The sequence below is a fragment of the Penaeus vannamei genome, chromosome 22, assembly GCF_042767895.1.
Source record: "Penaeus vannamei isolate JL-2024 chromosome 22, ASM4276789v1, whole genome shotgun sequence".
Taxonomy (NCBI): Eukaryota; Metazoa; Arthropoda; class Malacostraca; order Decapoda; family Penaeidae; genus Penaeus; species Penaeus vannamei.
Window position 1 is genome coordinate 38,473,651 of NC_091570.1, and position 15,000 is coordinate 38,488,650.

The following is a 15,000-nucleotide window of genomic DNA, read 5'->3' on the forward strand; positions in this document are numbered from 1 at the left end:
TGAAGGGATGGGGCAGGGGGGTAACGTTTCCTTCACCCTAAGGGAACCGTCCTGGGTGGGGCTTTTGCTGGGGGCTTTGGGACAAAAATGACTTTATACACTAAAAACAAAAGGCTACAGAATATTTTACAATTTCTTATATCGAGAGTATACTACAACTGCACATATTTCCCTATACAGGTATCGACTTCTTCTAAATGTGATTTTCCCAAATACCAGCCATTACATAACTAAATTTATGTAAGAACTAATCAGTCAATATTGAGAAATGCCACATCCATTCTTCACTTCCAGCCTTACAAGTTCATCATGGTGCACTGCCAGACTGAGGCATAGCCCATCCCTACTTCATGAGAAGTTTGGTCAATTTGTCAAATCCATTACTTTTAAAGTTCAAAAGCCTCCTTCCCCAGGATTGTCTCTAGAAGTCTGATGGACAGGTAGGGCCATCCTCAGGGAATCAAGTTAATGATCCAGAGAAAATGTAACAGATCTCGAAGTTAGTTTTATCATGTAGCCACTGATTGGAGACAAGGCCCTACCAATTGTTCCATACAGTATGAAGTAAGGATGAGAATCCATAGCACAGAACAGAGTTCTGATTTTGTTGGCAATCTCAGCACTATAAAGCAGAGTATGCTGGTTCTTCAGCACTGGTACCAAGCTATTCAAATGCTACTATCAATAAGATCATGACTCCTGCCAGCAGGTTAACCCACAATTGATGGGTGTCCCAACAGTGGCACCATTTCCTTGAATCTCATGTGTGAGATACTAATGTTCTCGACCATCTCACGTGTAATGTTTCGACATAGATATTTCCAAGATGATTCCTGATAGTATATGTAACAACAAGTTATATCATTAGATCATATATAGTGAAAGCGGAAAATCAGAATGAAAGCAGAAACAAAAGCTGTGACAAAGGGGGGAGGAAAGGAGACAGACACAGATGGATTGATAATGATAAATAGATAGACAGAGAAGCAGGCTGGTAGGCAGAGAGAGATAAATACATAGATAGATAGAGAGGTAGGCAAGCAGATAGAGATAGATATACTGATATATATTGATGGGTAGACTGACAGACAGACAGTCAGGTTGATGAAGTAATGTCGCAAAGTTTTACGTGGTCATGAGGCTGAGGAAGTGATGTCACAAAGTGATGTAGATGAAACCATGAAGCTAAGGCAATGACATCATTTGTCACCATATCTACTTCCAAGATGTCATAAAAGGAGTGATATCACTTTACCACTGCCATTCCATGCAGTAGTAAATGACATCAAATAAGGAAGTAATCTCAGTACACTAAACTATAATGTGATTGGTCATTTTATGTGACAAGGTTGCTTTGACCTCATTGGCAACGGTTGATTCCATGTTCCCAGCCAGGTTGAAGCATGAGAATTTTCCTGTATATATATAGGTGCTTGCACCTCAGTCATTACTCACTGTGCCAGCATTTGATGATGCTCCTCCTCCTTCTCAGAGGTTGATGACTACCAGCCACTGACACCATCAGCACCTTCTAAAATGGTGTAAAATTGGAGTTTACTTCCTGATTGGGTCACCCACAGTGTGTGGTGCTGCTATAGCTACCACTTGGAAAGGAGGGTTTATGACACTCCAAAGGTTAATCAGACTGTTGACTTTCTGGTCTGACAAGCAATGGTATTGAACTATAGTACCAAGACATGTAAAATTCTTGGTGACTTCAGTGTCCTTACTGCAAGCATGTATTAACTGAGCAAAATCTTTTACTAAACCCCCATAAATGCTGGTTGATGGTCTTGGACCAGGAGTCCTCTATACCTAAGGAGTTTGCCTTACTGATTAATGTATCAAGAGCTACTACTACAGTCTTTGGAGACCTCAGTCTTTAAAGTCACCTGGTGTTGCCCTTTGCTGAATCTGGAAGATGGCTTTAACCAATATCCAATAAAGCATTTTCAGTACTGTTATTAGTCCAATAATTGTTGATGAAGCCTAAGGATCTCCCAGAGTGACATCCAATGCACTTAATTAAATATCACTCTGAAGGTAAGATAGCTGAAGTGAAGCCTATCATTTGTATGCATTCTTCATTCCAGTTTTTAGGATATAAAAGCTATACTATATTCACTTTGATTATAGTATCAGTAAGGAGGACACATTGTGATTAAACAGAAATTCCTCACATAGTAACAAAATGATGGAATCGTTAACCCAATGCCAATGAAGACTTTGGGAAGCACTTCGCCTCTAGGCCTATTTCATACGTGGCCTGCACATCGCACTCTCCACACCACGAAGCAGTATGGTTTCTTTACACATCACTTGTATCCGAAACCTAATTTTATTGCTTTAACATATTCCGAGACGCATGATATTCATTCTAGGACATTGAACCTGTAGTAGCTTGATTTTGTACATTAGGGTCCATTTCAGTAAGTTGGGTGTGTCACTCTGTGGTATATTGTGGTACAAAAACAGGATTTTTTCATTTTTTCAATTCTTACTCTTACAAAATCATAGAATGTATGCAGTTATTTACAGCTGAACTTTTTATTTTTAATGTTCCTCCATTTGTTCTTCCATTGTTTTTTGTTATCCTCTTTCATTTTGTGATGCTGCTATTAGAAAGTTGCCAGCGAGTCAAAAAGACAACACGGGAAGAAACAGAAAAGGAGTCCAATGGTTTGCAGAAGACACCACCACACCAGCAGCTCCCCAGCCATAACCTCCGTCTCTCCTCTTCGCAGTGGTAATTATCACTTTTGATTATTTCCTGGTCCTGATGACTAACATAAGAAGCAATGATGCAAATTGAGCGAGAAATAATTGTGGTGTGAGCACCGAAATGATTGTCAATCATATACTTTTCAATTGAAAATGCTCTTAGAAACTTCAACAACAATCAGATATATTTAAAAGGAAGTGAATTCAGAACATTTTGACATTTTGGGATGATGAAGATTCTATTAAAGTTAATTATTAAGGATATTCAGAAGCATTTAGTGAATAATGTAATGAACACAGAACTCCATGGCATAGGGCATTCCTGTACATGGACAGTAAAGATACATCAAAATAGTATGTATATGGAAAAGTGTAATCAATTACTTCCAATAACTCAATTTCTTATCAAAATCTTTTCCTACAGGTTATTTTGCCCTTTAACCCCATGCAGATGGGAATGACTATAGTTGTCATGAGATGTATAGGCCATGAGCTAGGTACAGCTCTAACTGTCACGACTCTTGCGCTGGCATGCTAGTTTCACGTGGTGTGCTTGTCGGGTCAGCTACCAGAAGCAAAGACCTGGTTGACTGCTCCAACTCTAAACCAGTAAACATGCTGAATAGTGAATATTTGGCCCGGTGTCATTGGCTTAAGGGGATACTTAAGTCTGAGTCAATTTTCTTAAAACATTAAAAAAAAGAAAAAAAGGCTCAACGTGTTCCTCAACCATTCAGAATTACAAATCTATCATGTAAAATTCTGCATAGACATCTAATCAAATAACAATGGCGGAGAACTAAACAAAAAAACAAATAGGAAGAACACGAAGTTACGAATAATGCCAGATAATGCTGCTCCCCCCTTCTTGGAATTCACACTGTCCCTCCACCTCCTCCTCTCTGTAACCCTACACCTCTCCTTGCTCACTCACATGGATATCACTTTTGGCTCTTTAGCTTCTTCGCAGTCAACCATTTCACCATACAGCTGATTTAGTCTATTAAAAAAAAAACACATCATCCTCATATTCATAATTTCCTTTTCGCTCCACTCATGCGCTCCGGATAATTTCCCAGTCAGCATAATTACAAACAACAGGTAACAGGTAATGCCAGCAAACAGAAGGGGCAGATCCATATGATCGCCTAGGAAATCTGAAATACTCTTGTGGAGACTAATGGCAGAAAATTGACTGAAACAGATAACTGACAACGGAAAATGGTTTCTCGACCAGATTATATATATATATATATATATATATATATATATATATATATATATATATATATATATATATATATATATATATGTATGTATATATATATATAATATATATATATGTATATATATATATAATATATATATATATATATATATATATATATATATATATATATATATATATATATATATATATATATATATATATATATATATAATAAATAAACAAATATATATATATTTACATATAAAAAAACACACACACACACAAACACACACTATATATAAACTGGTCTGAGAACACCTTTGGCTGTGCTTGCCCCCCAAAAGTAGTATTATATATGACTATTCTTTTGGAAACATATATCTACATTGTATTTCTTTGGCATACCGATCATCTGAGTAAGACATTTTTTTTTTTGTTTGTTTGAAAAACAAGAAATCTTAAAAAGAAAAGAAAGAAAAGAAAGAAGGAAAAGCATTAAAACTACCCTATATGAGCACGTAAGTTATTCCTATCAGTTATTTATGACAAAAAGCTTTTCTACTAATATATCTCTTAAAAAGAAGAAGAAAAAAATTAAATAAAAAATTCATACATCACAAATGGAAAAAATTCATTAATAACACTAGCATACAAAAAAAACAACAACAACACAGCATGAACAAAAACATTAAAAAAGGGAATGATTTATTCAATGCAAATATACTTATTTAGGATTACACTAATCAGGGATTCTGCCATAAGATAGATATGATAGTACATACACAATAACAAACCTATAGTTGGAGTCAACTGAACGCCCGTGGCAGGCTTACCTGAGACTGGCGGTCATGGGGATGATACACAGGATACGGATAGAGGCGATCATAGTACTCAGGAGCAAACAAAATACACCTCTTGTAGCCGACCAATTGGCAAAAGAAGTTCTGTTGCTCATCATAATGAACAGGTGTAATATTACCTGAAACCAAAGCAAAATGGATAAATCTTAAACTCTCATTAAAGGTCAAAATAACTTTATATATATATCATGGAGCTTCATAGATAGCACTTGCCTTTGAAAGTTCTATTTCTAACAACAAAGTCATTAAAGACTGGAACCTACAGGCTTGTAATATTGATCACACCATCAGCTGTCTTTATGTAACTATCTATTTATTAGTACCAGTTCATTCCTTTTTTTTTTTTTTTTTTTTTTTTTTTTTTTTTTTTTGAGAGAAATTCTTCGGCAGATACAAGTTTTCTGGTAATTTTTGTAATCAAAAAACAAAATTAACAGTGAAAAGATAACAGAAGACAAATAAAGAATACTGTGCTAGAGGCATTTTGAGAAAATAATGAATAATTACATAAAATACAGACAGTATTAATGTATTGTAACACGTGATATATTGCAATCATTCTGTGCATGTAGGTGAATGTCTGTGCCTGTATGCATACAAGTATAAATAAATGCAGTGGAAATTACAAAATGCCTCAATGTCTATACTTCAATTTTGTTAAATTTACTTATGTCTCTGAGGTACTTTACCACAGAATCATTTTTTTACTAGTCAACATAGTGTATATTAAACAGTTCTTGAGCATTTTGGGATAATAATGAATAGCAACATAAAATAAGGACAGTATTAATGCAACTCTTGATAATCATATACTGCAATCTTTCTGTGCTGGTAAGTGAATGTTTGTGCCGATATGCATACAAGCTGGAATACATGTAATGGAAATTACAATATGCATCAATGTCTGTACCTAAATTTATCTAACTCCTATGATCCAGATGATGTGACCATCACATCCTAAAAAATCTGTCTTGAGGGACAGGTGACGTAAACATGCCATCATAGGATAATCTGGCTGTGGGCAGGAATGAGGCGAACTTGTTATCGTAAGAATTTCGGCTGAAAGTCTGGGTGATAGAAAAGACTCGCCATGAGTGCAAAAATCTCTTGGAGGTGATTAGACTCATTTGAAGTTTAGAAAGGGGCTTTTGCATTATTTCCATCGATAAAAGAGTGTGGAATGTGCTGGAAGAGCACTGGCTAAAGAGAGGATGCCCTGTCCATGCTCAACATCCTATTCCTGGGCACTGTGATGGAAGCACAGGTTGTAGGTTGTATTACAAAAACATGAATATCACGAAAAAAAAACAACAACATTTAAATGACACAAATAACAAAATATTACTTATTGTTATAGTTACTGTACTGGGTTATAAAAAAAAATAAAATTAATCAAAAATAAATAAATAAATAAATAAATAAACACATTTATTTTACACAAATAACAAAACATTACTTATTGTTATAGTTACTGTACTGGGTTATGGATTACCTAGAGAAATGACATGGGAGTCTGAGCAAAGAAAACACTTTTACTCTCTGAATAAAACAAATCAAATGAAAAATAAGAATATTGCAAAATAGCAAAAAACTAAAAATGCTTATGCATAAAAAGAGAAAATAACATTGTGAAAGGGCGGCATAGAGTCTTTTCCCTGCCCACCAGCCTCTAAGACGCGCACCAGCCTAATGACCGTATTTTGGGCCATGTGATTGGTTGACCGTATGTTGGGCCATGTGATTGTTTGACTGTATTTTGGGCCATGTGACTGGTTGACTGAATTTTGGGCCATGTGATTGCTTGACTGTATTTTGGGCCATGTGATTGCTTGACCATATTTTGGGCCGTGTGCTTGCTTGGCCGTATTTTTGGGCTATGTGATTGGTTGACCGTATTTTGGGCTATGTGACTGCTTGACTGTATTTTGGGCCATGTGATTGGTTGACCGTATTTTGGGCCATGTGATTGGTTGACCGTATTTTGGGCCATGTGATTGGTTGACCGTATTTTGGGCCATGTGATTGGTTGACCGTATTTTGGGCCATGTGATTGGTTGACCCTATTTTGGGCCATGTGATTGGTTGACCCTATTTTGGGCCATGTGATTGCTTTACCCTATTTTGGGCCATGTGATTGCTTGACCCTATTTTGGACCATGTGATTGCTTGACCCTATTTTGGACCATGTGATTGCTTGACCCTATTTTGGACCACGTGATTGCTTGACCTTATTTTGGGCCATGTGACTGCTGTGAAGCCACTGGATCCAAGGGGCTACTCTACCTAAGCTTCGGAGGTATCTTACCACAGTATTTTTTTTTATTAGTCACTATAATGTAATTGATAAAAACATATAATATGAAGAAAACAAAACAATTCCACAATGCTTGAGCCATAAACAGAATGATATTGAGTTCACAGTTTCATATATATATATATATATATATATATATATATATATATAAATATATATATATATATATATATATATATATATATATATATATATATATATATATATAAATATATATATATATATATATATATATATATATATATATATTTATATACATATATATATATATATATATATATATATATATATATATACATATATACATATATACATATATACATATATACATATATACATATATCTATCTATCTATCTATCTATCTATCTATCTATCTATCTATCTATCTATCTATCTATCTATCTATCTATCTATCTATCTATTATATATATATATATATATATATATATATATATATATATATATATATATATATATATATATATATATATATCACTCTGTTTAAGATTATAGAGTTAAAAAGAACAATCACCACACATTTTTCCTTACTTTCCATGCCCACTAATAATAGGTTTGAGGTAAGTGGTCCCCAATTATTTTTCTTCTGCAGGACGTTAAGCCACTCCCAGTTGAACTGCAGGAAGTCCATGACAATAGCTTGGCCAACAGTATTATTCAAGCCTTGCTGAAGATATATTCTGCAAAAAATAATATTTCAAGTCACATCAGCTGCATATGGACAGTCATATCTCCATGGTAAAAAACACCAAATGATTGTGGTAATCTAATATTTCCACATGTGCACACATTAAAATATAATTGAACTGCAATAAGGAGACAAACGGTAAGATGTATTACCTTAGCAACGCATATTATTATGATATCACACACAACCACATATATACAAAAGACAAAGCTGCATATATATCAGCAAAACTAGTTATAATCACTTATACAGAACATTCTGGCCTTTGGTTATCATAGTTCAAAGAAACATAGTGCCGAAAATTCCAACCTAATCCATCAGTGATATATGGCCGGTTTGTTAAATTTGTGCAAAGCCCGACCCAAAGAATATTTGTATACTTGACATGCATAAATAATTAAATAAATTCATATCTATCAGTCTAGACATGCATATTAACCAGGCAAAATGATAGTTAAAGGTATATCTATCAGATATATAGACAGATATTAATTTATTTCTGCATATACGTATGTCTGTATTTATGGAAATTCACTCGCACAATTTTAACAAACCGGCTGATTATGTCTGGTGACATTGGTAACAATAAATATTCATTTCACCTCATAAAAAAAATTAGTTGTTGCTTCCTACACAGTCTGCCACTAAATTTCTATTTATGGGTACTCAGCCTTATCTCTGGAAATATTCCCCCATATTATAGTATCACCCAAATACTCCAAATATCCATCCAAAGTACAAGCATAGGCCACGTAGTTTTTTCTGAGCAAGTGTGTAGCTACAGCAGTGTTTACCCATCACAGCATACTACACAACGTTCTCCTGCCAGTCTTGCTGGAACTATTACAGAAAGAGGCACATGGCTTCTCTGTACCTAAAGGACAGTAATCATTCATAAAAGAGGTACCTCATCAAAACACCTAACATGCTGCATTGAATACTTTTCATTCATATTGTGCCCTGGCACATTGGTGGGTCACCAACACAGTGTACCAGCAGCAGCAGAAATGATGGAGACGAAAGTGATAATGATGATGGTGATGATGATAATGATGATGATGATGATGATAGAGAGAGAGAGAGAGAGAGAGAGAGACAGAGACAGAGAGAGAGAGAGAGAGAGAGAGAGAGAGAGAGAGAGAGAGAGAGAGAGAGAGAGAGAGAGAGAGAGAGAAGAGAGAGAAAGAGAGAAAGAGAGAAAGAGAGAAAGAGAGAGAGAGAGAGAGAGAGAGAGAGAGAGAGAGAGAGAGAGAGAGAGAGAGAGAGAGAGAGAGAGAGAGAGAGAGAGAGAGAGAGAGAGAGAGAGAGAGAGAGAAGAGAGAGAGAGAGAGAGAGAGAGAGAGAGAGAGAGAGAGAGAGAGAGAGAGAGAGAGAGAGAGAGAGAGAGAGAGAGAGAGAGAGAGAGAGAGAGAGAAAGAGAAAGAGAAAGAGAAAGAGAGAAATAGAGAAAGAGAGAGAGAGAGAGAGAGAGAGAGAGAGAGAGAGAAAGAGAGAGAAAGAGAGAAAGAGAGAGAGAGAGAGAGAGAGAGAGAGAGAGAGAGAGAGAGAGAGAGAGAGAGAGAGAGAGAGAGAGAGAGAGAGAGAGAGAGAGAGAGAGAGAGAGAGAGAGAGAGAAAGAGAGAGAGAAAGAGAGAGAGGGAGGGAGGGAGGGAGAGAGGGAGAGAGGAGAGAGGAGAGAGAGAGAGAGAGAGAGAGAGAGAGAGAGAGAGAGAGAGAGAGAGAGAGAGAGAGAGAGAGAGAGAGAGAGAGAGAGAGAGAGAGAGAGAGAGAGAGACAGAGAGAAAGAGAAAGAAAGAAAGAGAAAGAAATAGAAAGAGAAAGAAAGAAAGAGAGAAGAAGAGAGAGAGAGAGAGAGAGAGAGAGAGAGAGAGAGAGAGAGAGAGAGAGAGAGAGAGAGAGAGAGAGAGAGAGAGAGAGAGAGAGAGAGAGAGAGAGAAAGAGAAAGAGAAAGAGAGAGAGAGAGAGAGAGAGACAGAGAGAGAGAGAGAGAGAGAGAGAGAGAGAGAGAGAGAGAGAGAGAGAGAGAGAGAGAGAGAGAGAGAGAGAGAAAGAAAGAAAGAAAGAAAGAAAGAAAGAAAGAAAGAAAGAAAGAAAGAAAGAAAGAGAGAGAGAGAGAGAGAGAAAGAAAGAGAAAGAGAAAATGAGAGAGAGAGAGAGAGAGAGAGAGAGAGAGAGAGAGAGAGAGAGAGAGAGAGAGAGAGAGAGAGAGAGAGAGAGAGAGAGAGAGAGAGAGAAAGAAAGAAAGAAAGAAAGAAAGAAAGAAAGAAAGAAAGAAAGAAAGAAAGAAAGAGAGAGAGAGAGAGAACACACACTCCGGAGTCATATTAGGAAGTAAGTGTTCACATACACTAACTGAGAGAGATGAGAAAAAGATATTATGGCTGCTCTCTCTCTCTTTTCCTGAAGGATTTAAGGTACCCAGAAAAAAAGCTAGAGGAGGAAAAACAGTCTGTAATGAGGGTGAAGACAAGCTATACCTCTGTATCACATGTTTTACAGAGAAGCACAATGCATAAAAAGCAGAGAAGTAGACTTTTCTTTTTCATATGCAAAATGTCCTAATATGTGTAAAATATTATTGCTATTCAATGCATGTCGTTTTTCATGATTAGGAGATATATTTCTGTGCACTAAGGACATCTTCAATTCAAAAGTTCAAATTTCTTTCAACAAATAATTGCTAATTTTCACTTTATCATTAATATGATGAATGAAAGTGGTTATCAGCTTTACAATTGACATCTGAATGGCAGGATTGTATTAAATTAGTTCTTGCATTCTATAATATTGCTTGGATGGAAGAAGCACATAAAATTTATTTCATCTTTATATAATAAATAATCATATATATTCTATTTCATTATCCTTTTCTTCATGTCTCGTACAAAAGTATCAAAAACGTAAACAAAAAAATAGTCAATCAACATTTATAAAGGTAAAAAAATAACATTACAATAATACTTTTGTTTAATCATTTTGTATCAACAGTGTACTAATGCAGTAAGTGGCACATCTGTGGCTCTAGATGCAAGCAGTGCCAACGGGAAAACGTTTCGTTCACTTTCTTATTGTTTTATTAAATGTTTCTACACATAGATGGCTCTGCCAGTGCTTAGCCACTAAAGAGATCTTGTGACTTTACCTCTCCTTGAAACAGCGGGAAAATGCTTTTTTTTTTTTTTACTAATGCTATCAATATCGACACAGTTATTTTTGTTATAAACATTATAATTACTATATTGTTATTGACATTACTAACAGCAGTATTAGATTCTAATAAATATTGAGAATCAAGGAAAAGGGTAAACAGGTGAGACAGGTAGTTCTCGTAACTGACTCATTGGCGACAGTACTTCTAGAGTGGGCATGACATGTACGCACATGCCATCGCCGGCAGCAAGTGGTTAAAATTCTAAAATTCTAATTAAAACATACATTTCACTGAGGCTACCTCTCCAATGGGTGGCATGCTTTCTATCAATCAAAACGAAAAAATTTACTATTTGACATTGCCAACAAATGCTACATTTTTTGCCATGCCTTCCCAGTGGATAAATGCTAAGTGAGGGCGACACAACAATGTGCTCGACAAACGACGATATAGTAATAATTCATGTTCTTCTCTTATTTTGGCGTTTCATATTTCTGAGGATTCACAATCAAATCATCAAAATCAGTGAAAATTACCGACCTTTGCCCACCAAGATGGAAGAAGCAAGAAGTGTAGCCTTTGGGGATACATCAGCATAGTGGATACAAGAGGTAAATACTATCATATTAACTTTTAAAATAAGTGATCCTACAAAGCACTGGCCAAAATGAAACATATTTTTCTAATTACATTTCTAGACAACAATCAGCAAAATAGCAAAAGCAAAGACTGAGACTTTCTTACAGGAACGTACACTGTACATTTGCTAAGAGAAGCTACACAGCCTATATGTTAGCACTCCTGACAGATTACTTGAATCAAACAACAGTATGGGAGAACATTTCCTGAAGATAGCAATTGTAAGTAAAAATTTAGTGACAAACTTTGTATAACCTTCGTATAAACTTTGTATAAACTTTGTGTAACGTAGTGACAAATTTTCTATTTGGTGAAATGAATACTTAATGACAGCTTTCTTGCTACCAGTGATATCAGAGAAAATATTGCTGGCAAATAAGATAGCAGGTCACAAACTTTTCTTGGCAGCCGCACATAATCATAGCATTTTACAAATCTAATGATGACTATGAATATCAGAAGAAATAAAGAAAGATAAATCTCTGCATGTGTGTGTGTGTGTGTGTTTGTGTGTGTGTGTGTGTGTGTGTGTGTGTGTGTGTGTGTGTGTGTGTGTGTGTGTGTGTGTGTGTGTGTGTGTGTGTGTGTGTGTGTGTGTGTGTGTGTGTGTGTGTGTGTGTGTGCGTGCGTGCGTGCGTGCGTGCGTGCGTGCGTGTGTGTGTGTGTGTGTGTGTGTGTGTGTGTGTGTGTGTGTGTGTGTGCATGGATGGACAATTTGGTCTGGCTGACTGTGTTCGATAATTTGTGAAAGTATATAATTAACCTCATAATGCCTGCTGAAGATGAACGGAGATTCCTGAACAACGGCGATCAGAATGGTGAGTCTCACGCTTAACAGGGATTAAAGGTGTAATGCTTTGTATTGTGCATAGTCATGTACTAGTGCATATGTAGTATAGGCCTAGTGGCACCTAATTCATTCACCTGAGCAAGACTTCATCCGCTACTCAGCAGCACGGAGAGATTAAAATCAGAAGTTTTAGCTATGTTTTTCCCACAATGCACAGTAGACTTGGAAGGTTCTTCATTCACATGCGTGTGCCGTCAGTGGCATTGCATATTATCTGCAAGAATCACCCGAGGTGAAAAGTCATGACAGTTGTCAGCTGATGTTCTGTACTGCACTGACTGCCTGCACATATGATTAGTACATTTTGTGTACGGTAGCCATTTTGTGGATTGCCGTGATGTTCACGTCATGTTTTCTCTTGGTTGTCAAAAAATAAAGTACTTCGTCTGCCTGCCAACCAAATATGTAATGCATATTTTTCAATGCTGATATGTAATTGAAGATTACTTTCCTGATTTTGACTGGTTAGTCAGACTTGAAGAGCTGTCTGCTTCTGCTTTGTTTTTTGAGGTATGGTCACGTGATCCGAAACCATGGTTTTGAACAATAAAATATATTATCTAGCCTTTTGGTCAGGTGAGACAACCAGATTCTTTGGAATCTGTAAAACAGAACAGAGGTCTCTCAGGCCAAATGTGGGTGACTACAGAAAGAGCCGCTGGAGTCCCACTGGGAACTGTAATTGCCCACCCCTGTGTGTGTGTGTGTGTGTGTGTGTGTGTGTGTGTGTGTGTGTGTGTGTGTGTGTGTGTGTGTGTGTGTGTGTGTGTGTGCGTGCATGCATGTGTGTGTGAGCATATGAATGTGTGCATCTGTATGCTTATGATTGTATGTATGTATGTGTATGTGCATGTGTGGAGGCCTAAGTGAATGTGTGTAAGTATATGTAAATATTCATTCAACTTATCTAGGATTTTTGCAACACAAGTACAAAAAGTCTACAAAATGCACAAAAAGAAAAGGTGGAAAAGTGATATGTCTGTTCCTTACATTTGCCAAGCTAAGAAAAGATTTCGTGCACAAGCCAATCCTACCTCTCATCTCCTTCTTTCCATTCTTTCAGCTTCCTTACAAATTCAGGGAAAGACATGTCAACTCTCCGTGTGGGTGGGATGAAGTTACTGCTGTACTGTCGAATCTTCGCCTCATCGTAATATTTAAATTTGTTGTCTTTTGATACAAACACCATGTATTTCTCACTACCCATGTTCTCTGCTAGGTAATCCAGGTCCCATTTCAAGGCTGAATCACAAAGCTTTGTATCTGTTAGGACCACAGGTTTCTGGAAGAGACAATTAGAGAAGATAGTACATTTGTTTTGTCTTGTGTAATCCAACACTCACAGTCTAAGCATAAAATTACATTAATCTCTGAACACAGCAATTACTATCATGCCTGTCCACTCCAAGACAAACTCTGGTCTTTGATATTTCAAAAGTGATTTTACACATCAGAAATGCACATACACGCTACAGATTGGAACATCAAAGCTAAAAACAAGGACCTCTAGCAAAAGTAAGTACAAGTTCTGGATGTAAGCTAAATACAGGACCCTCTAGCAAAAGTAACAAGTTCTGGATGTAGGTAAAACACGTATAGCCCATGAAACATGTAGATCTATAAAAAAAAATAGCTTTAAAACATAAACTCTTACAAATACAATGAAGAGTTAAGAAGGAAGAAAAGAAAGTCATGAAAATCTAACCCTGCAAGTAAGTGGGTATATGCCTGACTTAGCAGAGGAAAGGGATAAGATGCTGGGTGTTGACTGAACAAATACATCAGGCAGTGCCAGGTTTACTGGCTCTAAGTCCCAACATTTCATTCACGACAAAATAGGGGCAGAATAATAATCTTGGACCTCCGGGGCCAGAAGAAAGGTGATGGGGTCAGAGAGGGAAGAATAAAGAAGATGGATGTGGTTGAACAAAATAAAACAGACAATAACATATTTAAATGTCTAACTTTTCTACATCCTGTTCACCTTAAGAACATCATGCTAACTTTTGACTGACATATGATCACCTGAATTGGACTTTATATATGAAATAATTTGCACTTCAACTGAAGCATACAGAACATGTATGTAGAACTAAAGAGGAAATAATATCTAATTTCAACTTACTTGACTTGCATGAAACGATGAGTATTATGCAGTTTACAAGCGCTGCATCATGAGTCATATATTCACAAACATCTAGTTACACATAATTTCACTTACAATAAACAGCAAATAAGAGCAATACAGCTTGTCTTTTCTGAAAATGTACTAAATCATCTATTTCTCACAAAATAATAGGAATATGCAAGATTTAAGGGATGCAAAGGAGTTATTCTGGGGTTATCACAATGCAGATACTGTTAATCTGTAATGTAACAGATAATGTAAATCAACTTCTTCAATTTTTAGTAAGTCAATAAAAAGACTTGCAACTTGTCAGCATTGTTTATCCACTGGGCATTCTTTCTGATTCTCCATTTCATCCGTGTTTGTTACTCCAAGCTCTATTCTATGTTCCTTTCCATTCCATATGCTTTTGAGTATCCC

The 15,000-nt window shown here is 36.4% G+C and overlaps 1 protein-coding gene across 1 annotated transcript in view; it reads right to left on the minus strand.

Annotated features, from left to right (window-relative positions):
* LOC113800549 (hypoxia-inducible factor 1-alpha inhibitor) overlaps positions 1-15,000 on the minus strand; it is a 28,805-nt gene that overhangs the window by 12,073 nt on the left and 1,732 nt on the right. The window contains exons 2-4 of the mRNA XM_027351333.2: positions 13,487-13,734; positions 7,656-7,804; positions 4,765-4,910 (exon numbers count right to left, since the gene is read on the minus strand). Of these exons, the coding sequence (XP_027207134.1) occupies positions 4,765-4,910; positions 7,656-7,804; positions 13,487-13,734 (543 nt within the window). The remainder of the gene's footprint in view (positions 1-4,764; positions 4,911-7,655; positions 7,805-13,486; positions 13,735-15,000) is intronic.